The sequence below is a fragment of the Oreochromis niloticus genome, linkage group LG10 (genome assembly GCF_001858045.2).
Source record: "Oreochromis niloticus isolate F11D_XX linkage group LG10, O_niloticus_UMD_NMBU, whole genome shotgun sequence".
In the NCBI taxonomy this organism is placed as follows: domain Eukaryota; kingdom Metazoa; phylum Chordata; class Actinopteri; order Cichliformes; family Cichlidae; genus Oreochromis; species Oreochromis niloticus.
Genome location: NC_031975.2, coordinates 26,219,662 through 26,241,886, shown reverse-complemented (window position 1 = coordinate 26,241,886; position 22,225 = coordinate 26,219,662). Strand labels below are relative to the sequence as shown.

Here is a 22,225-nt window from a genome sequence, read left to right as displayed (position 1 = left end):
TTAGGAGCTTGGGGCACTCCTACCTTCTTCTGTGGATTCTTGATAGAGGAGCCAATGAAATTACCTCCATATTATACCAGCAAAGAGACAGAGAGTTCCTTTAAGAGCATTAATGGTTAATGTTAAATGGACTGGTTTTTATATAAAGCTTTTCTACTCTACACTGAAAGCGCTTTCTGCAAAATGTCTCATTCACCCATTCACACCCTGCTAGCATTTACGCACATTAATCTAAGGACCACGGACAGCTCCTGGGACACAGCACTGAATGGCAACGAGTCTTCTAAGCTAGTCAGAAAAACACGTATCTAATCAGATCTGGGGGGAGAAGACATCACTGAATAATGATGTGCAAATGAGTCCACACACGCCCTGGAATCACAGTAAGAGGCTGTTCTTTTAGCTGTTGCTCACGATGCATGCAGGAAATTCACACACTGGAGATGATAAGGGTGTATGTAGAGCAGAAATGCAGTGTAGGTGGGCTGTAGCGTAGTTAACTTAAAGAGTGATGTGAGTATTGCACGTTTCCATCTGGTTTTGTACAGATAGACGACACTTTGAGTCACAAAAACAAAAAAACAACAACAACGGACAATAAAGATTATTGAAGCGATTTGAGCTTAAAGCCGAGGCACCCCACAGGAAGGATGTGGTGAATGTGTGGTCAGATATCAGAGTGTGTTCAGGTGGAACTGGATGTGGTGGTGGTGGTGGTGGTGGTCAGGGAGTGACTGATTGAGTCTGCTTCTGCTGACAGACTGATTATGCTCTGTAGTGAACAGGGAGGAGTAATGCACCAGAACACCACGGAAAGAGAGGGAGAGAGAGGAGAGGGAAGGGTGAGCCAGACCATCCTTCATCCACCGCCCCCACCTCTCTCCTGCATCACGGAGGAGGGCTATCCCAGCTTCCCCCATCCTCCCAGCATCGTGATCTCCCCTCTGCAGTACCTCCTTGTGCTTCTGTGGGCTTGGCCGTAAGACACAACACTTATGCCCAAAGTCCACCCAGGCTGGACTGTTTCACTTTTAGCTGCTCATACGACACTTATATGATGGGATAGATAAATGTTACATTATGTGGTTTAGGAATATTATAAGGTGTTAGTTAAACCCGACAAAAAGCTGACATTTTTGAGCATTATCTTCTCTTTAATGAACAATAATGGCACATATGAAGTAGCGATTATTAGGTTTACACAATTTACCTGGCATGAATCGGATTAAGGTTAAATGTCAGTAAAAACATGCTGAGAGTCTCCACTTTTAGACCCTGAAAGCTGGCAAGTGGTCCAAACATAGACTATTAATGTGCATCCACTCCCCTCTGGGTTCTCTGCAGAACAATATAGTTGTGCAATTACTAATTTATTACTCCGAGTGGAGTGGGGGAGAAAAACAGGCAGCACAGAGTCACGCAGAAAGTCTCTGCTTGAGAGGAAAACTTACTGAGAAAGGCTTTATTTTTCCAGCAGGAGCCATTATTACTGATGTGAGTGATATTTGGTGAGGGTAACAGCAGCTCGCTCAGATATGGCTCCCACACAGATTTAATGCAACTGTGGCTGTGCATTGTAAATATGAAATGATAATGTAAAAGACTAAGCACCTTTGTAACACAGTGGATATGCTGCAAGCCCTGAAATGCACAGGTAAGACCAGTAAAGCCTGGAAGAGCGGCTCTCCCGTCCAAGATGCACAATATATAGCGCTCTTTTTGCGCCAAGTAAAAGCTGCTTTCATACCGGTGCAATACGAGTTCACCCCCCGACAATCACCTCCCGTTATCGGCTCCGCAACCCTGGACACAGAGGCCGTGTAAATCATAGGGTAAGTAAGTAACAGGATGTCGAATCTACCGAGATTTAACTCGCTGATCGCCGACTTTCCATCTCCGGCAGCCCTTCACACAGCACCTGCCTGCCCGGGGGAGAGCAGCGTGAAGCAGCTTAAAACAGCACCCTCACCTGAACCGAGGCCTCTCCCGTGGCAACGTGGGTCTCTCTCGGGTCCTCCTCCGCGGGGGGAGCGGGCGAGGGAGGAGGGGGATCCAGCCGGTCCGGCTCTCGCTCTCCGGGGCTAGGGGGGTGGGGGCTGCTGGGATTCCTCTCCACGCTCTCCCTGGTCCGCCGACGGAGCTCCTCTCTCCTCCTCTCCTCTCCTCTCCTTACCCAAGCAGCGTCAAGCTGCGGATGTAAAACGGGAACTTCCGCTCTCCTGATTTCAAAATTAAAAAAAATATGTACACACATGACCTGTAATATAGCCAGCGGAGCAGCAGGGGGCGCCATAAAACAACCCCCAGCCTCTAATAAAAATGACCGGGAGCTTAAACTTTACTTCTAAAAAATGAATTATTTACAAAATAGAAATCTCTAATTTTTCGCACATTTTTCGCACGTTATATTGTGCATTATATTGTGTTTGATTTAAATAAAAGGACACTTAGTATTTAGTCCCTTGTCCTTTAGTCTTTCTTTCACCAAAGCAAATTTTGCCCATAAATCGCTAGCAAGTGCATGCTAATTGGTACATGGTGCCATTTCCAAGCCATAACTCGACTCAAAGAGCAGTTGAACCATAACATTAACTACTAACTGAGTAGAAGCTGATTACGGTGGTCGAAGGCGACTGTTATCAAGACGGTAATGATAAAAAATCCTGGACAGGTGCCAGCTTCATGCCTGAAATCAAAATGGCGGATACTGTGACGTCCATAGAGGGTATTTTTACTTCCCTATTGTAGGCTTAGTTATTGATATTTTAACTTTTTATTATATATATATATAGATATCTCTCTCTCTCTCTCTCTATATATATATATATATATATATATATATATATATATATATATTTAGAATCTTTTAAAATGTTTATCTTGAACTGACAACTTTGGTTACACTCCATACTCACTTCTGTAAAACACCATATTTTAAGCTGAATTTCCTTTTCTTCCTCATTTTCCGTGTACTCCAGTACATTTAGCCGACTTTTACTCGGGAAGAAATAGCACCTGATTAGTTAGATCTACCACTAATTATAAAGAGGATTTGTTAACACCGTTCTTCAGGGTGTTTTATTTTGAAGGTACAAATGGGAAATTGTATATCTCCTTTGCGTCCTCGTAACAGGAATCCTCAATATTGGGCTGTACACAGTGCGCATGCGCTCGGTTAACGGGCCTGCTGTAATCCCCTTTGTCACAAATAACAAGAGGACGCAATCTGCTGTAATTAAGGAAACCTATCCGCCCAATTACAGGTTTCCACTTATGTAACAGTTAAGGTCATTAAAACAAAAATAAACACAGCTAGGTTTATTTGATATTCCTCTTTACAAATTAAAACACAAGATCTGTGCTTTGCAAAGTGCAATAAAATAATACCGTGCATTTCTTAAATGAACGGGACCGACTGCGACTGCGCATTTACTGCCAAAAAATGAGTCGTTTCATCAAAAAAGCAACAAAATTTACGCAGTAAGCCCTCAATTTAAAATGTAAAGCAAAAGTATTGGCGAGGAAATTTAATATAACAAGTACCAAGTATTAAAAAGCAGCAGATGATGAGATATTAATAGTCTTCACGAACTCTGCCATTGCTCATTTAATTTCCTAATTAACTGACTGATTTTTGAAAAACAGAAAAATAGTGATACGTGACCCAGAGCCAAAAGTGACACTTGTGCATCATTTGTGTTTTAAAACCAAATCTTAAAAATTATAAGTAATAACTATTTAAAACTAAAACGGAACCGCCTCACGTTTCAGGAGTTTTGGAGCTTTTTGCATGACAAAAGCATCACTGGATTTCAAAAAACAAAAAACCTGTTAAAAATATTTCACTCTTGATGAATTAACATATGAGCAAAAACGTTGGAGCTTAATAGTTGCTTTATTTTTCCCTAAGTTTTCCTGAGAGTACAGTACTTAGTTACATCAAGCCCGTGCAAGCTTACCTTACCAGTGAGAAACTGAGGTGAATTATACCTCCACAAGTGCGTGTAAATGAGTTTTTTTTAAGGTGATGGATTTTCATATGCACACTCACTGCTGCGTAGATTCCAGATTATTTGCTGAAGCTCTGGCACCATCTGCTGTTCAGTGACCACCTTTATAACGCTACTGGGAATATCATTTATCTACAGGTGAACAAACTGCCTCAGATTTAATGATGGGAAGAAAAACCACCATTTTTTTAAACAAAATCTAATTTTCATTTAAATTTCAATGCTCAAAATATCTCCATGTTTAATGAAAAGAAAACTTCATGGTCCCCAGAGGATGAGTGTCACTTACTTTAAGAGAGCCAACTGGCCTTTCCTCTAGCATCACTAGTTGGTCAAAGTATTCACTAATCCAGTGAAGTACACTATATGGACAAAAGCATTGGGCCAGCTACATAGGAGCTTCTTGGCCATGGAAACACATACCATGAAGCTCCCAGTGCACTGTTTTTGTGCTGATGTTAATGATAGGAGGAAGTCTGGCGCTCTGCAGAGCATTGGCGATTGTTAGGCACTATGCACCTCAGCCCTGGTGACTCTGCTCTCCAACTACGTGGTTGGAGACCAGTTGCTGTTGCTTCCACTTTGCAATAAGGCTACTTCAATACTGTAATATCTCGGAGGGAGGACTTGTTGCAATGATTGGATCCTATTACAGCACCACACTCGAATTCTATGAGCGCTTTAGAACAACCTGTTCATTCACAAATATTTGTAAAGGGAGACTGCATGGCCAGGCGCATCTGCAGCAATTCAAAGAGATAAACACTTTTGTCTATATAGTGCATGTTAAAATCAGCGTGATGTGTAGGCAGAAAAACCTGGGACAGTTGTTGTCCCAGGAGAATCTGTGCCAGAATTATTGGTGATCTCTGATTGGCCCTGGACTACAAGAGGGTAGTTTTACAACACAACTGATTGAATTATTACTAAAGCTCATGCAGATGATGTATTATGGTCGCTTAATAACTTTTCACCTTGCATCAGTATTTACTGTTGGTTCTGGACCAAAATCCTGCAAATTAATGAAAAAAAAAAAAGAGAACATTTTAGATGAGTTCGAAGTTGTACTCATTATACCAGCACTTAGCTGTAACATGTTAGATTTACTCACTATTAAATTAACTACCATACCAGAGTGTTATCTGATAGGGGAAACTTGAGTGTTTATTAACACAAGAAACTGTAACAGCCCTTATGGCCTATAAATGGAGGCCGAAGGAAGCCTTTCATGATTAATGGTTCAAAATAAGTCTTACTTTGTTCATGCTTGATCCACCCATCAGTTCCACTCTGTCTGACACAAGGGGTGGGTGGGGTTTTTGTGCTCACATCCAGAGCCGTATACCTGAGATGATCATACCATGGGTGTTTATAGGAGTCTGAATCTTGAGATTTCAGCTCACAGGGATTACTTGTACATGGCTAAAAATCGAAAAGGAGTATATGTATGACTGAAAACCAGTGGTGACGAGCGAGGAGACAATCTGACGGAGAAACCGAGGAGCACGGCACGGCGACTGGCTCATCGTCCTTTTTTGTGATGCTTCTAATGAGCACATTTTTAAACAGTGGGCTTCTTGTTTTATTCCAAACTAGCAAATGATCCCAGGAAAGTCTGGGTACCTCTGGGATAAAGTAAACTTTCTGTAGTGCCAAATTATAAGAGACACTTTGTGTGAAAACAAAACAACTGGCAGTCTATTATAAACCTACACCGCATCCTCCAGTCTCTTCCTGCTTGGTTACAAGGTGTAGCTTTGGGGAAAAAATGATTCATTGGAAGCCTATTTGCACAGAATGGAGGTTTCTAGCATAACTTCACCTACTTCCAAGGTTCATGGAGAAGAACCAAGGGTCTGAAGAGGTCGAGGCTCTAGTAACACTTGTAGTATAAACAGCAGCTTTATTACTTGACTAACACGTTTTGGCCTGTGGTGCTGGTCAAGTAATAAAGCAGTTTTTATACTAGTTTAGTGTTGCTGGAGCTTCGATCTCTTTAAAACTTCTATGAACAACATATTTGACTGAAGGAAGCGTACGCCGCTCTTGGCTCTGCCTGGAAACAGGCTTGTAAATGACTCCAAATATACCTCAGTTGAGGGCAATTAAGAGGATTGGTAGGGCTTCCCTTTAAAAAAAAAGAAATCACCTAAACTGTTCATGTGATGAAAGACAAGCCTACATGTTGTTTTATAATAAGGTGCTGTTTATTTCATCATTTCATTATTCACATCTCACAGTACACTCTCTTATAGCTTTGAATTGTAGTTTTTACCATGTGTAATACTGACCTCAGCCTCCTCTCCCAGGCTTCCTGGCGTCACTCCGGCACCCCCACCTCTGTTCCTGGGTACATTTGGTCGCAGGGACTTGGATTCTAGCTTGTTACCCAGGGCCAGAGGCTTGAGGGAGTCTGGAGCTGGCTTTAGATTGCTGTCTGGTTCAGTCCTGCAAACTGTGAAGTGTTTATCTTGTTTCGTTTATTTATTCACACAAAGTCCAGATTAAGTGTTTGATCACTTTAACTGCAGAGAGCCGCCGCCATAAACAGGTTATAGCAGCCTTTGAGGGACGCGGGCGGCGCTTTATTCAACGTTCAGATGATGTGGATTTGGCGTGGATTAAAAGTGGACTGCCGGTATTTTGAGTTCCTCGGCTGTTTCCTGTCAGCATGCCTTCAGAAGTGTGCAAGCACTGAGCAGGAGTGTTATAGTGGCTGCCCCGATGATGCACCACTGCATCACAAGCAGACCATTAAAGATTAACAGCCTCATCTGGACGGCAGAGGAACCCCGCCGTAACTAAAAATACTTATGATCACTTGGTGCAGACTCCCACTGCAACTGGTCTTTGTTTTTTGTTTTTGTCTTATGTCTGTACAACTTTAAGGCAGGAAGTTGAATTTTTTTAAATAGGTCTCAGTCTTAAATTCATGCCTCCCTGCACAGGATTTTTGTTTTTTTAAATAAAGGACGGGGAGCCTGGAAGTATTCTAGTGTCCATCAGGCCTGATCCACTGAAACCAAAGTCAGAACAAGTCGTCCTAATGTGCTCTGCTATGCCATGTAGATGAAGGTGTTTATATCCGTCTCATCCCGCTTTATGTACTTATGGTCTATCAGCCACTCAATCTGCTCCTTGATCATCTTCTTCTGTGGTAAAAACATGTTCTTTAGGATTTCCACCAGCTCCGTCTGCAGCTGAGCGTTGTTGATGCGCTTCCTCATCTTCATTATTTGGATGATGGCCTCCTGGACGTGAGAAATGGAAAAGAAGAGGGTGGAAAAATAACAAAGCAGGTCAAGAAACTGCACTGTGAGGCTCTTTATTCACAGTAGGTGGTGTTCAAAGCAAATGAAGGAGCACCAGCCTCTCCACCTGCCTGCTGTGAGCTCATCTCCGTACCTGTGTTCTTAGTATCCTGAGCTGGACAATGCCCTCGTTCTCCTCCTCTCTCATTCGCTCCGTGGTGAGCTGCAGCCGACCGATCAGGTTGATCTTCCCCCTTTTCTGAACCTTGGAATTTTTTCTGTAAAGTTGAATTTGAAAAAGAAATGCCCTCGGTCAGCGTTTGGACCTGTGGTCTCTACTAAGATATCTGGTCTGCAGTGTGACCATTTAATCACCAGTTATTACCACCAGCATCACTGGTCTGTTCGCATTAACAGCAGTGACTCAGAGAGACCTGGAAGAAGCCGCTGCACCTCTGCACACCGCCATGTTGTCTAACCCTGCTTACCTAAGCTATTATTTATTTAATAGGTTTTTATTTATAATAATATTATTTGTATTACATTTGCATATATTTTTATTTTTATATTACTTACTATTACTAGTTTCAAATCACAAAAATGTTATTACACAAAGATAACATGAGTAAATACAAAAACTCCTTTATATAATGCATTCTCATTTATCACTGCAACCATTTCTCGCGTTCCTAGAAAAACTTCATAAAAAAACAAAATATTTTGCATAGCGCTGCAGATTTAAAGCACATCTAAAATCCTGTTCTTAAAAACAAAAGTGTTTTCAAATTAAAAAGAGAATGAAGTGATTTTGAGTGTGAAATGTTCCTATTTTTGGAATATGATCATTTCATTCAATAACCTCTCAGCATCTCTCGTGTCCCCTCGAGTACATCTGATGCTATAAATTTGGTAACAGTTGAAACATGCACAGAGCTACACTTCCAAACACTCAAAAGTTATGTATTGGATTTTATGAGTAATTTGGAAACAACAGAGTGTGCAAAATTATATTTCTTCCTCACTAAGACCAGACTGTGCATTAAAACTTCACAGAAAGCACTAAAGAGACAAAGTTGTGAAGAAGAAGAAGACGATGAAGAGAGGAACAGGGTGAACGTGATCACTTACATGAGAGAAAATTCCTGGTTGACATAGAATAATGTTCCTTCTGCAAAGTCTTTTGGCGAAGACACCGGCGGGTCATAGAGCAACACCTGCCTCTTGAGTTTGGGAAAAGCTACCAGAGACTGGGCGAACAGAGAGGTTTGAGGAGGGAAACAGAAAATTTTGTATTAATCAAATAAAACAAGGTGTTTCTCATAGAAAAACAAACTTGTTTGTCTAAGACGTGATAGAGACACTCATCTACAGTTCACAGGCACTTTTGTCCTCGTCGTTTACCCAGAGAGTGCGTCGCAGCTCTGCATCGGGCAGCTCAGTGGCTAATTTGAGGTTTTCGAAGCTGATCCGCTCCCTCGGTCGCTGGTTCCAGGCAAACAGCACCGCCAGCTGGAAGGTGGTCACCTCCAGGTCATACTGGCCCACCTCGTTCTTAAACGTTATCTGGAGAAGTGAAGGACATTTTATTTAGTTTGATTACTAAGTTCAAATAATCACGAGAGGACTACATGTGCATGGTTGCTTTTCTAACCTTGGGTAAATAATCAGAATGATGCTGGTTTGAAGGGAGAGGAGCTGACTAGCTTATTTCAGACAGTGGTTAAGTGGAGAAGCTGCTGAGCTCAGTATTAGATAAAAAAAGGATTATTCTAATCTGTGAAAAATGCAAAGCTGCACCAGTGAAAGTCTTCCAGTAAATTGCTTTGGCCATTACAGTAACTGTAATGGTGCGATTTCACAGTTAAGTTGCTTGTGTGTGTTCCTGTGCAGACATGTTAGACTCACGATGCCGTTGGACATGAGGTGATGCCAGTGAAGCTTCCTGCCACTGTGGTTCTTCTTATAGAAGTCTTCTACCTCAGGTATCAAATCCTCCAGCTCCGTAGGGAGAGACACAAAAACCTTCTCGCTGCTCCTCGACCACGCTCCAGCATTCAGGATCTTTATGTTGACCGAGTCAGCTGCAAGGGAGCGCACCAAGATGAGAAAGTTTAGAGTTATAGCACATCCCAGCCCAAAGGACACATTATTGCACCTTGCTGGCTAAAACCAGCTACTAGTTAGCTTAGCATAAAGAAAGTCTTTAGGCTTTTGTGTTATCTAAAGTTAAAACAGTATTTGATGTCTGTCTATTCGAACGCTGTGCTCACTGTTCTCGTGGAGGATGTAGATTGCAGTGTATTGAACTGTAAGAGAAATCCCCTTTGAGGTTTGTCTCCTCCCAGGTGCTTTTACATGTTATGTTACTTTTTTATTCTACCCAGAAGATAAAGTCGTAGGGGTTAGCCGTTTCCTCCATTTCTAGCCTCTATGCTAAGCTAATCTGCTGCTCATTGGTCTTTGTGTTTAGATTATACATGAGTGACATCAATCTGCTCATCTCAGTGGAGAAAAGCAAGAAAGTAAATGTACTTGCTTCCCCAAACTATCAAACTTCGACATCATTTTATTAAATAAAACATTTTCTGACTTTACCTGGTAAAGCAAGCTTGTTGTGTTTATGCATTTCTTTGAAGGACTGGTTGAGGTCCTCTGACACCTTGATGTCTTGGAACATCCTCGCTAGCTTGTTGACATAGTCGGCTGGCATTCCTACTTCCTGTTTGGACAAATGACATCACAGTAAAGATTAATCTGATTCTAATCGTGTTACTAATTGTGTCTGTGTTAATTTGCGAGCAGTGTCTCATTATGATGTTCTGTCTGTGATACTTGTGATGATAAATGAAAAGGAGACAGCCCCAGATGTCTCCCTGATGAAAACATTTAGTAAACAGAGTAAGGTGAGATTCATAGAAGGTAAAATAAAAAGTAAATGTTCCCCATCAGCTCCTACCCTGAGCCACTCCACCATGTTCTCCTCTATCTCGCTGTCGGCTGAGATGTCCAGGATGAGCCGACGGGTCAGGTGGGCTTTGTGGTAGCGCATGAAAACATCTTTGTTCTGGACATACTTCAGGACTAAAAGCTGCAGGAAAAAAAAAAAAAAATTTAAATAAACACCGGTTGGAAAGGACTCAGCAGATACTTTTGGTGTTTGTTGCAGTTTCTTGAGAATTCAAACACGTATGAATATTTTTCTGAGTTGGCACAACTTCGTTGAGGTTATTGCTCTTTACTTCTTAACATTACAATAAAGTCAGAGCTTGCCTGTTTCATGTTCTTCCTGCATGTTCTCGCAAGACTTCCAGAGCAATAACTAACAGTAGATCATGTGTCAGACGCAGTAACGGCAGTTTGATAAACTAAAAAGGACACTAAACTTACCACTTCCTTGAGCTTGGCCTCGATCTCTTCAGAGGTGAGCTTCTTGCTGAGTGGAGTCTTCCTCAGGAGCATGTCACAGTAGTTGGCTAGCAGCTCTGGACACTTGGACTCAGGCTGAGTTTTCAACCCTACCCTGTAAACGCAGGTGAGGAGAGACAAGTGCAATCAAGCTGTCAGGCTGCTTTTATCATTCGGCACTGAAGTTCATGCAGGCAACTCTCTTACCCTTTCTGTTTCATGGGAAGTTCTAATTTAAATATCGTGGCATCATTCACAACCGCTTTATATGCCTGCAAAGAGGATTGAAAAAAAGTTCTGAGGATATTCTGAGACAGGCATCCAACAGTTACAATGGAACTTAGCAGAAGTGTGACTCACTTTGTCTCTAGCAGTCAGGAAGCGTGGATCATCCTGAAAGGCCTCCTTCACCAGTCGACTGAAGCGGTTAAACAGGGTGAGCAGCTGCTCCACGTATTTCTCTGAGTCCTGCAACAAAGACCCGATGGTGCAACCACTCACTGAGATCAGGATAAAAGTTCAGATTTACATTAACCAAGCTCAAGGTCCACAAACTTACAGTACGTTGAAATTTTATCTAATGGCCTCTCTGAATTTTATAATTTAGGCATTAAAAAACTAAACCGTTAAAAAAGGGGCCATAAGGATAATCTGTAATACCAGTTACAAACAGGTACAATTCCACTATTCTTAAAATTAAAAACATTTATAAAAGCCCCCCATCTGGTTCATTTTCACACTACACAAACTATGTAGAAGCAATAAACTTACTCCCTGACAACACCCTTATAGTGTTTCTTAAAAGAGAAGGGACATACACTTTGAGGCCAGTAGTACCCCTCAGCCTTCGAGCAGACACATCCTTCTCGACTTATTGCATTCACAAGCTTTTCCAACAACTTGACCTCTGGGGTTTTTAGTAGATACACCTATGGTAATTTCAAATTCCTACATCGCTTCAATCTCGAGTTATCGCATTCACAAACTTTGATGTCCAGGGTGCCCACCTGCCCGCCCGGCAGGGTGACAACAATAGCCCCCGATGGGGTATCTAAGGAGTCACATCTAAATTGAGTTATTATCATAAAAGTGTGGAGGTGTAAAGTGAGGAAAATGTTTTGTAAAAAAAAAAAAAAATCTAACATGTTCTTTGTTAGCCCTGTGACAGACTGTGGTAGCTGATATACCCCCTCCCCCATCTAGATTATCCCATCATAAGATTAACCCATCATTTGCCACACACCTCTGGATCATTACCAAGCTGGCATTGTGATTAATAAGAATGACAGCACCTCGACAGTTACTGCTGTCATTGAAATGCATCTCGATGTTAATACAAACTGTAATAACCTGCAGTCTATTCTTGCAAACCTCCCACCATCACCAGTTTGGCATGTTTGTCTGTGCGACACTCACAGAGGTGATCGTCTCCGCCGACGCTACCATATCGGCCAGCCCAGCACTCATGATGTGCTCCTCCAGGTCCTTCAGCATGGGCTCGATGCCGTTGGGCACTTTGTCCATGAGGGAAAACATCAGGTGCAACTCTGTGGTGAAAGCAAAGGCATCATCCGTGCTTTTTAGAAAGACTATGACTCAGAGTTATGGAGCAGTCAACAGCAAGGAGGTGGGCAGTATTATTGCTGCAGAGAGACCCTAAAACAGATGATATACTGCAAGAAATAACTCTGTGATGCCCCAGTCTTTACCAGAATCAATATATCTTAAAAAATTAAGACTGAACTAAATCCCTAAATGAGCATTTCTGTACTAGTGACATGTCTCTAATGTCCATTTTGTAGCTATTTTTTCATTTTGAGCTACTTTAAAATCCATTACTGTGGAAGGCCTTTGTCCATTTCATGAATTAAACCACACACACACAGATGCATTAATAATACTGACGGGTGGTTAATGTAGCCCAGAACCTGGACCGAGGTCTTAATCACAAAACAATTCTTCAATACAAACTTTAATGTATTCTTAAGATTTTCCATTTTGGTCATTTACATTGAAATCGTGAAAAATGTCTGGAAGAAAAATGTTGCATAATCTCTGGGTAGGTTTAATACACTAGGATGTGTTCATCTAAAATGAACAGCAATTTGAGCAAAAGAAAAGAAGAAGATGTGATACCAGCAGCTAAAATATCAAAGTCAAAACTAAATGCATCTGTGGTAACGAGCACAGACTACCTTTAATGTATAAAATTATTATTTTGATATAAAACCTCATGAAAACGTCTCAAAGCTTGGGCACAGATACAAGACTTGAAAGCCTCTTATTATTAAAAAACAAACAAACAACAAATTCATGTCTGAGTAACGAGTTTCAAATCCTTATTTTTTTGGTTTTACTTTAATCTGAACAACTTCTGCACTTCCTGCACTCAGTCTGTGTGTTTTCAAACCAGCAGGAGGTTCAGTTCTGATCCACTGAATACCTCTTGTTATTAACGTTATGAAATTTGGTGTATAATACTAAACCAATTTTTTTCCCCCTGAAGTAAAAGCTTTGGATCCCACAGGACACTCAGGTAAGAGCATCGAGTGCTGTGACAGATCTACCACAACGAGCTTCCACCTCACACGTCTCCCTCTGTGTAAACCACCGACTTGGTTTTAGATTAACGAGGCTGGTCATACTATCACACAGGGATGTTGTACAGATGCAGAGAGATTTGTTCAGGCTATTTTCTAGTGCAAACCTGAGCTGGCTGAGCCTTTGTTGGGAACAGTCCTGCCGTACTCACTCTCTGTCTCATTTCGTTTGATCATGCCTGGACATTCGGCTAAGATGGTCTCCTTGAACGATGTTACTAGCGCATTGACGCAACACTCCATTAACTGCAAAGATAAGCAGACACTCAGACACAACACACGTGCAGATATCAGAAATCAGCATTTTTGGGACGATCCTTCAGCGTTTTCTTTCCATGAGTAAGAGGAGAAGTCCAAACTTGGAATAAGCCCATCAAAGAATAAAAATAAGAGGAAACGTGAAATAGGCTTTGCATGAAATAACCCAAAGATTAAAGTAAAAGCAAATATGTGAAAGGAACACCTGGCCACATCTGTATACTCACTACACTACAAACAGCAGTTTGTAAAAACAGTAAAAACAGCAGTTTAAGGGAAATTTACATACTTTGAATATTTATTTGCAATCTTTTCATCTCACAAAGTAAACAACGATATTTTAAAAAGTTGCTTTTTTGTCCTTGATTTGTAGAAATCTGGGTGAAAATCATGACATATGGCAGAAACTGGCACAATGATTTTTACTGTAACTTGAAAAAGAAGAAAAAGCTTAAAAATATAATACATTAAATAGAATATAAACATTTAGAGACCACAGAAATTGATGTTCATGTTTACAAAATTTCAAACTAAAACAATGGAGCTTATACTAACTGCTTGTACAGAGTTGCAGTCACGTCTCGTCTCTAGGTACCGCAGGGCACGTTTCTCCTCTTCCCTCAGCTTCGAATCAGCCTGATGAAAATAAAACATATATATGCAATATTTATGCATGTTATAAAAAGCTAAAAGTAAACATTTAAAGACGAAAACCCTGTAAGTTTTAAATGCTTATATCTGGTATTTCCCAAATATGGGATAAATAAAGGTAGTAATAACAGCAAGTAAACAGTGAGCAGCAGTTCCATTAAAATAAACAGAGAAACTGGGAAATCAGTTTTCTGGCCAGAAGTGTTACTCACATATTTCATGTAGTTTTGGACGCCGTTCTGCTGGAGGTAGGCTGGTGCTTGTGTTCTGTAAAACCTCTCAGTAGAATCCATATACGCTTTTTCAAAGTTATCCCTGTAGATCTGCAGCTTGTCGTCGGGGTTGGAGCACAGGTTTACTGCTCAGGACAATAAAAATCATCACACAATGAGATACAATACAATTTTTCAAGCTTGAGTGACTCATATGTTAGTATTAAGTAGATCAAATTTTAAAAAAGTAGTACAAAGGCTAGACACAACAGACTGTTGATTTGCGTATCGGTGCTTTTTCATATTTTTCACTTCCAAGTCCTGACGCATTACATTTTATACTGTGCTCCATTTTTTTAATATATTTCCTCCAATTTTCTCTTTTTTCCTTTCTGTTAATGTGGACAGAATATTAATAGAAATGAATAAATAAACAAAGAAAAAGAAAATGAAAAACATGAACAAGAGGAGCCTATAGAGAATTTAGGCTACGTCCACACGTCCACGGGTATTTTTGAAAACTGAGATTTTCCATTTTCGTTTAAAAAAAGAAATAAAATCCAGTGTGATGTAAATGCAGAAAACAAAGTCAAATGCTGTCAAGAACATTCCAAATCCTAACTGTGTAGAAATGTTGGCCAATCAGAAGTCTAGAAGTTTGGTAGGGAAAGAGTAAACAGGGTTTTGTGCCCTCACAAACCCTTAAGTACTTCTGAAAAGTTTTTGTGGCAGCTAATTTTGTGTTACTTTTCAAGTGCCTTCATCATTTCAAATGTTAATAACTAAAGACAGTATTTTGTCCCACTTGGTCTCTTGGCCGGAGTTTATTCAAAAAAGAAAGAAAGAAAGAAACTGAAAACTGAGTTTTCGAAAATCTCCACCCTGGCAGGAGTTTTTAAAAATCTCAGTTTTCAGTGATCAAAAATGTTGTTTCCGTGTAGACGAAAGGCCCAAACGCACAGAAAAAGCTGCGTTTTCAAAAATACCCGTGTAGGTGTAGACATTGCTTTAAAGAGTTTGTATGTTTGGTGCATTCAGATCATTGTTCTGATTGCAAAAGCAAAGAAATACGAAGAAATGAGGGGTGACTCGAGACTTTAGTATGTATAACTCAAAGAGTATTTCCAGTAGTCCAAAAAGTGTGAAGCAGACCATCTCCAGTTGTTGTGCATTCATAAACAATGACTGCCATGTAGAACAGGAGGCCTCAGCCTCAATACCAAGCTGCTGAAACCAAAAGCTACTACGCTGTCATTCATGAGCAGTCATATTTTCTACCCTTTCTGATCTATGACTGGACAAACAGAACCTTCAGACTTCGCCTGCAGGATCCAAATAAAAGCTTGAAACAGGTGTGTCTCGGTTTTTCTCACCGTACGACTCCCGCACTCCGATGACCAGCTGTGAGTCAAAGGCCTCCCCCAGCCTCTCGGCGTGGACGAGCTTCATGGCACTGTCTTGTAGCCTGTTTTTAATGTTGGAGAAAATGGACTCGTTCCATGTGTCAAGCATGAGCTGCAGTGAGCACAGAGAAAAAGTGTTAAACACAAACACGCACACTGACGAATGCTTCTTTGGGTCACAGTAAAAAGACACAAACAAACAAACCCACTCACCTTGCGGACGATGCTGTCCTCCATGTTGGACTTCTTGTTGCTTCCTTGCTTACCCATCAAAGTGATCTCCAGCTGGCAGAAAGGTTTGGGCAGAATGTCACACTGTGTGAAGAACTTCCTCCACTCCACAATGTACGCCTTCAGCAACGCCGTGTCATCCTGGTGACTCAGCACCCGCTAAGAAAAGGAGAGGGACACAAGTTAGGGTCAGTTTGAACCTGCAGAAATAAATTGGCAGCTGATATTTAAAGTTAAGATACACATTAAAGAATAAGCACGAACACTGATGAGAAATTTAAACTGATGTCAGAACAGAAAATATTTTTTAAATGTCTGGAGAAGAAAAAAAAAAAACAGAGCCTGTATCTAACAGTAACAGACACAGATAATTTTAAATGTCTGTCATAACATTCAGCCAACAATTAATGGAGCAGTTCCCAAAACGGTGAGCTAACTGGTAAAAAAAAAAAAAGAAGAATTAGACAAAACTTTGGGGAAGAAGTTGACAAATCTCAGTTTGAAATTGAGACTAGGCTAGATATTACTAAAGTTCTGTAGTTCTTTTAAGCATTTTTATTACAAATGCCATACCATATTAGAGAAAAAAAACATCTGTCAAAGGGAAACCTACTCTTTAAACGCTGGACTTATTTCAGCATGACTTTAAAGCTCTGAGTACTAGAGAGCAGAGTGCCGTCTGGCCTGACCGGGTCATCTGTCAGGGGAAGTTGGCTAATGTTGGGCAATGATGCTGCCAATTAAGCATAAAGGGGACTCTCAAAACCCAAATGTCCCTTCTGAGAGAAGAAAGGAGCAATTGATCTTCAGAGGACTGTGTGAAAGTGTAAGCTAAGGCAGTCTGGCCAGGTTTTTCTGCTACTGTAAAGTAGAAGCAACCTCACAAATAACTGAAAGTCTATGTGTGCTGCAAAAATGATCAAAAGAGGAACTCATGACATGAATCTATTCTGTTCATTGAAACAGGGGCTGTACTACAAAGAAAGCTTAAATAATTATAAAAGGTATTTCTTCCATATCTGGCTTCATTTATTCCAACAACAGCAATCATACTAGCTACAAGCAGACAGACGTCAAAGATGCAACAGTGGCAGCATGTCAACAATCACAACCATGGACAGGTGTGCTGGCCGCAGAGGACCATATTTTATGCTACAGTCACACAAAACAGTGGTTTGAGATGAGAGGTTTGCAATGGCTGCTTTGAAGAAGGGATCATTTGCTGTCAGTTGTCTTCTTCAAAGCATCTTAGGTGTGTCACAACAGAGTTAAAACACCAATAAGACGCAGTTGGTCTGCTACCAGTCTGTGACTGAATGAGGTTACGTTTGCAATTATATGCAATCTGTTTACGAAGATAAAGTGATTAACTGTAATAAATTGACAAAAAGTGCAAATTTGTTGCTGTCTGCATCCACAGAAATTCATGTCAACTACTTACATTCAGTGTTCAGCCAGAACCCCGTAGATACGAAACAGAAATTGTTCCACAAATAGTGAAGCAGTTTCTCCAATACAGCGATTTATTGTGAAATGACAATGTTGCTTTTATACAGGAATATACCCAGAATACAACAAGCTGAGTGGAGTCCACTACTGCAAAGAGACCTGTTGCAGACTCAGATTGATGGTAATGTGAAGGCATCTGTCTGCATTTACAAATTAGACACCAAACCTTTCCCAATCTGTGTGAGAGTGACTACAGTCAATATAAGTCAAACTGTGACTGTTTAAAGACATGTTGCCTCCCCTAGGCAACCTGTGCAATCACCTTGAGATCAAAAGTGATTGCCTGGGATCGAGGATATTTGCTCATTCAACCTCTGTCTAGAAAAATTCTGTGCAATCAATGGGAAACTGCCCATTCTTCCTGGTCGCATAGCCATAATAAAGGAAGATAAACTACAATATTAGAAAGATACAAAGACGTTAAACAGGAAGGCTTTCTCATCCACTCAGATAGATATAAAAACATTTAAAAAACGCTAAAATAAGTCACAAAATATACTTGAGTGGTGGGTAAGATGCTTGTATATGCTGTCCAAGCAACATGTATGTGTAGGAAACACTAGTGATTATAAAAACACGTTTAAATGAACTGGAAGACAAAAAGCTTACTGCTTGTGCTTGTTTGATGAAATCTAAGATGTCCTCTTTGAGGGCCTGGTGGATCTTAGCTGGACCTTTGTCGTCCCACAGGCACACAGCGTGGACGTCTCTGTAGAAGCAAAAAAAGGAGACACATCATCACATCTAAAAACCAAAGCCTAAGGTGAAAGAGAGGTAGAGTCACCGAAAACTTACGAGAACAGGTCAAACCACTGTTGTTTCGTGACAGACTCCTGCCGCAGGAGCTTCAGTACTATGGGGCGCATCAGGTCCCATTTATCTTCAAACTGAAGGGAGCCTTTGTTCTGGAAACAAGCAGGAGAGGAGAAGAGTCAAATTATATGAATCACTAAAACAAAACTTTAAGGTGAGCTACAAGTCAATGTTAATTTGCTTTCAAACACCTGGCAATTTAAGATAAGATTAATTATTTTTTTTTAAAAACTATACTGAGAAAGTTTCACTTTCTCAGCTTTCTGTTTTTCTCTGTACAATGGCAAAATTTTGAGATGGAGGTTTCTTTTTGACAATACAGATGAAAGGGAATAGGAGGCAGTGAGAGGAGAAGCAGAAATGCAGAATCTTCCCCACAGAGAACAATCACTTGTGATGATTTATCAAAATGGACAAAGCTGCCCCTCCTCAGCCACGTGAACTTGACTTCACGGGCCGACCATAAAGCCTGATTTAGGAATTGGAAAACACCACCACCATTCCTGGAAAACTGCTCTGACCTCAGTGTGCCAACAATAAGAGTTTTCAGTGACAGAGTCTTTGTCTTTCCCTGGTGAGCAAAATAAGCCTTAATATAGATGATCCAAAAACAGGAAGTCTGAACCTTGTACTTCTGTACCACATATAAAATCTGCAAGTAGGCTAAATCTGCATATCAGATCCTCCCTGTTTCTTAACGACAAAACTGTGAAGTCTCTTAACTTACGGTACACACTCTGATTTAAATCGGCTTTATTCTTATATGCTTTTCAGTTTTACTGACGTTCATGCAGTGCTCTTCCCCTCTCTTCTGATTGGTCAGATGCTGCCAACTTCACCTCATAACTAGAGTGATAAACTCTGTATTGACTTATCGAGTTGTTAAGCAGTTTTGTGTGACCACTCAGCCTGATTGATGATGTTAGGTGAAGTGAAGCCAGATAAGGAAAAGATATCTCAGATGTGTTGAACTTGCTTTGCAGTGGAAACCCCGGGAAGCTTAAAGGACTGGATGCTTGTTGAATTCACAGGGTTAAGATTTGTACAAAAAGTCAAAATAAAAACATTTGGATCTTAATTTAATCTCAGCTGTTTTTCATTTTGATGGGTCATTTAGTGACTCATTCAAGGAGCGCTGCAGTGCTGATGGACTTTTGATATGTCTGATATTATTAATGCCAGATAATTACAGTGCTGATATTGCTTCAGTCTGCAGTGTGTTAGCTTTTTTGTTTCTTTTTTGTTAAATATTAAAAACATTAAAAAAAATACTTTAGAGTGATAATTATTGCACAATGACTTGATAACAGTGCAGATGAGATAGACTAAGGTTAGACTACCAAAACAACAAAGTGATCTACCATCTAGTTGCACAGTTTAATTTGTGGCTATATAACATTTTATTACTTGTTGATTACCTTGTGCAAGTTCTCTGCGTCAAACTAGTTTAAATACCTTTATGATTTTAGTGTAGTTGGCCTCAAATCCTACGGTCATAACAACCCTAATATTTAAAATAATGCGGCTGATCAACTATGCTAGCGTTTTACTGTTTTTGTTTTAACCTCTTGTGCCAAGGAAACAAAGAAAAATAACTGATGTGACAAGAAATAAATATCTGCCACTGACATCAGTAAATGACATTATTAGCAGACATCAATCACCAATATGTCACCGTTTCTCTGGAAATCATCAGAAAAGTTTTGGCCTTTTAATAATCTTGTAATTTTTGACAAGGTTATTTTAAAAATTCCCTCCAGCTGGAACAACCACCATAGGTACATACAGGCTATTACGGTTTCTTACTTTTTTGCATATTTGTCACACTTCAATGTTTCAGATTATCAAACATATTTTAATATTAGAGAAAGATATTTGATATAACATCAAAACCTACCTGGCCCTATATGAAACAGTAACTGCCTCTTAAAGCTAATAACTGGTTGTTCCATGCTTGGCAGCAAAAACTGTAATCAAGCATTTGTGATACCTGGCAATGAGTCTTTCACATTACTGTGGAGGAATTCTGGCCACACTTCTTCGCAGAATTGTTTTAATTAGGCTGCATTGGGGAGTTTTCAAGCTTGAACAGCTTGTTTAAAGTGAGTTCAAAGCATCTCAATAATTTAGGTCTGGACTTTGATTAGGCCACTGCAAAACCTTCATTTTATTTATTTTTTGAGCCATTCAGAGGTGGACTTGCTGGTATGTTTTGGATCATTGTCCTGCTGCATAACCCAAGTGAGCTTGAGTTTTAGGGCAAAAACTGATGGCTGGTCATTCTCTTTTAGGATTTTCTGGTAGAGAGCAGAATTCATGGTTCCACCTGTACAACTTCCTGAAGCAGCAAAGCAGCCCCAGACCATCAGGCTAACACCACCATGTTTGACAAATACTTTATCACGCAACTGTATGTGGCCTATTTCTTGCTTTTAATTTGATTAATATGCACAAACACGGGTTGATCTCAAAATAGTCTGCATAGCTTTTCACCCTCTGGTGTCCCATTTCTCTTTTTACCTTTCACCTTCTGTATTTTTATGACATTTTGTCAGCAATAAAATAAGAGGAAAACAACGAATTTTCTTACTTTTTATTAGATTATTTCATAAATGCAAGAAAACATGGCACTATGCTAAAGAAGTAGAAAGCTAAAGTACCAGATAATCATAAACAGCTCACTGCAGAGTGAAATCTGTAGCAGATTTAATTATTTACACCTATCATTAACCTTGCGTGTGAAGGCCTTCATAATAAAGATCCACACAGATTCTATTTTGGTCAAAGAATGTTCATCTGACAGTAACTGTTGAGAATCACTGAGTTATTTCCCTGCTGAATAGACAGTTGTTGCATAGACTGCTTTCTACTGTCACTTAACTATACCTAGCCTTCAGCTCTAGCCTGTGCCTGCTCACAGACGATATTAATCATCACTAAATTAAGCATCCATAGGTGTCTGACAAGCGAAGCTTTGTTAGCGAAACAGCAGCAGAGGAGGATTACAGGAACCACCAGAGCACACAGAGCAGCTCCAGGCAGCCTTTAGCTTGGCTGCAGATTCCTGAGCCACTGACAGGTAGAGGATATGAGACCTGCACCCAGCGCGCACACACACAGACTGTGGTCATATTTTAACGCAGGCTCAGCTGAGAATACATCCCTGTGACTCTGCAGCTCCCCCGTGTCTGACGTTTCCCTTCACATTTAGCAGTGTTGTAGCTTTTCTGTGTAGCCAGCTAAATCACTGATAAGTGGCTAATGTTAGCCAGATGCAACTTAACTGCTCCACGCTGAAGTAAACACCGACGGGACGGCCGTAAACGGGTGCAGCGTACTGTTCGTTAACACCGGAGCTAAACGCCCACAGCACACTGCACACATGACAAGCAATTCCACGGACGCTGAGTACAAATAATTGAATCGAAGTGGATCCTACCTTTAGCAAATTAGACGTCGCCATGTTCCCTCAACTTATCCTCTCGTAAAATCTCGCGCGAACAACAAGACCTACGAACATTAACCTTATCGAAATATCGCTGTTGTTAGGGAAGTTATTTTTAAATATATTTTTTAAGTATTTTTTAAATATTTTAAGGACAAAAGTATCATTTTAACTACTTTCTTTTACATATAGATGTACTTTATTAATATGTATTAGTAAAGTAAAAATAGTTTTATTTGTTATTATTTACGTGCATTTATTTACGTTTTTTGTTGTTCCTTTAGGCTCAGCCTATGTCAGAATGTCTTTTTGTTGTGCTCATTTTACGTTTTTTTTAATAGTTTATTCTCACCTTTATTAATAACAATATTTAACAACGCTCTGTAGTGGAACGTTTATAGTATCATATAAAAGGTTTATTTTTAGTTACAGTTAGT

At 40.2% G+C, this 22,225-nt stretch overlaps 2 protein-coding genes across 7 annotated transcripts in view; both read right to left on the bottom strand.

Annotated features, from left to right (window-relative positions):
- The window catches only part of capn5b (calpain 5b), a 65,046-nt gene extending 62,430 nt beyond the window's left edge, over positions 1-2,616 (bottom strand). For 4 of the 5 annotated variants that reach the window (XR_003221923.1, XR_003221924.1, XR_003221925.1 and 1 more), the window contains exon 1: positions 1,970-2,219. The gene's annotated coding sequence lies outside the window, so the exon portion shown is untranslated. Of the gene's footprint in view, positions 1-1,969; positions 2,220-2,600 lie in introns of those variants that run through there. The other variant, XM_025910874.1, reaches the window with a different exon arrangement.
- A 3,579-nt stretch (positions 2,617-6,195) lies between these two features.
- On the bottom strand, positions 6,196-21,868 carry LOC100691133 (cullin-5). 2 transcript variants are annotated; one of them, XM_003453715.3, is made up of 19 exons: positions 21,783-21,868; positions 18,326-18,435; positions 18,140-18,239; positions 16,004-16,180; positions 15,761-15,902; positions 14,388-14,533; positions 14,080-14,160; positions 13,374-13,512; positions 12,083-12,213; positions 11,027-11,134; positions 10,874-10,938; positions 10,649-10,781; positions 10,218-10,349; positions 9,857-9,980; positions 9,167-9,342; positions 8,663-8,824; positions 8,390-8,508; positions 7,416-7,539; positions 6,196-7,261 (listed from the first exon to the last, which is right to left on the bottom strand). In XM_003453715.3, the coding sequence occupies exons 1-19, from the start codon at positions 21,804-21,806 to the stop codon at positions 7,067-7,069; spliced, it is 2,388 nt and encodes a 795-aa protein (XP_003453763.1). In that variant the 5' UTR covers positions 21,807-21,868; the 3' UTR covers positions 6,196-7,066. The 2 variants fall into 2 exon arrangements, with proteins under 2 accessions (XP_003453763.1, XP_003453762.1); XM_003453714.4 differs by having other exon boundaries at positions 7,067-7,261; positions 13,419-13,512.
- Between the last annotated feature and the right edge of the window lie 357 nt (positions 21,869-22,225).

Coding starts and splice junctions, on each gene's coding strand:
- LOC100691133 (XM_003453715.3), bottom strand. CDS start 21,806: ATGGCGACGTCTAATTTGCTAAAG. Junction 18,436..21,782: donor CGACGTCTAATTTGCTAAAG/GTAGGATCCACT, acceptor GCTTGTTTCCAG/AACAAAGGCTCCCTTCAGTT. Junction 8,825..9,166: donor ACCTCATGTCCAACGGCATC/GTGAGTCTAACA, acceptor TCACTTCTCCAG/ATAACGTTTAAGAACGAGGT.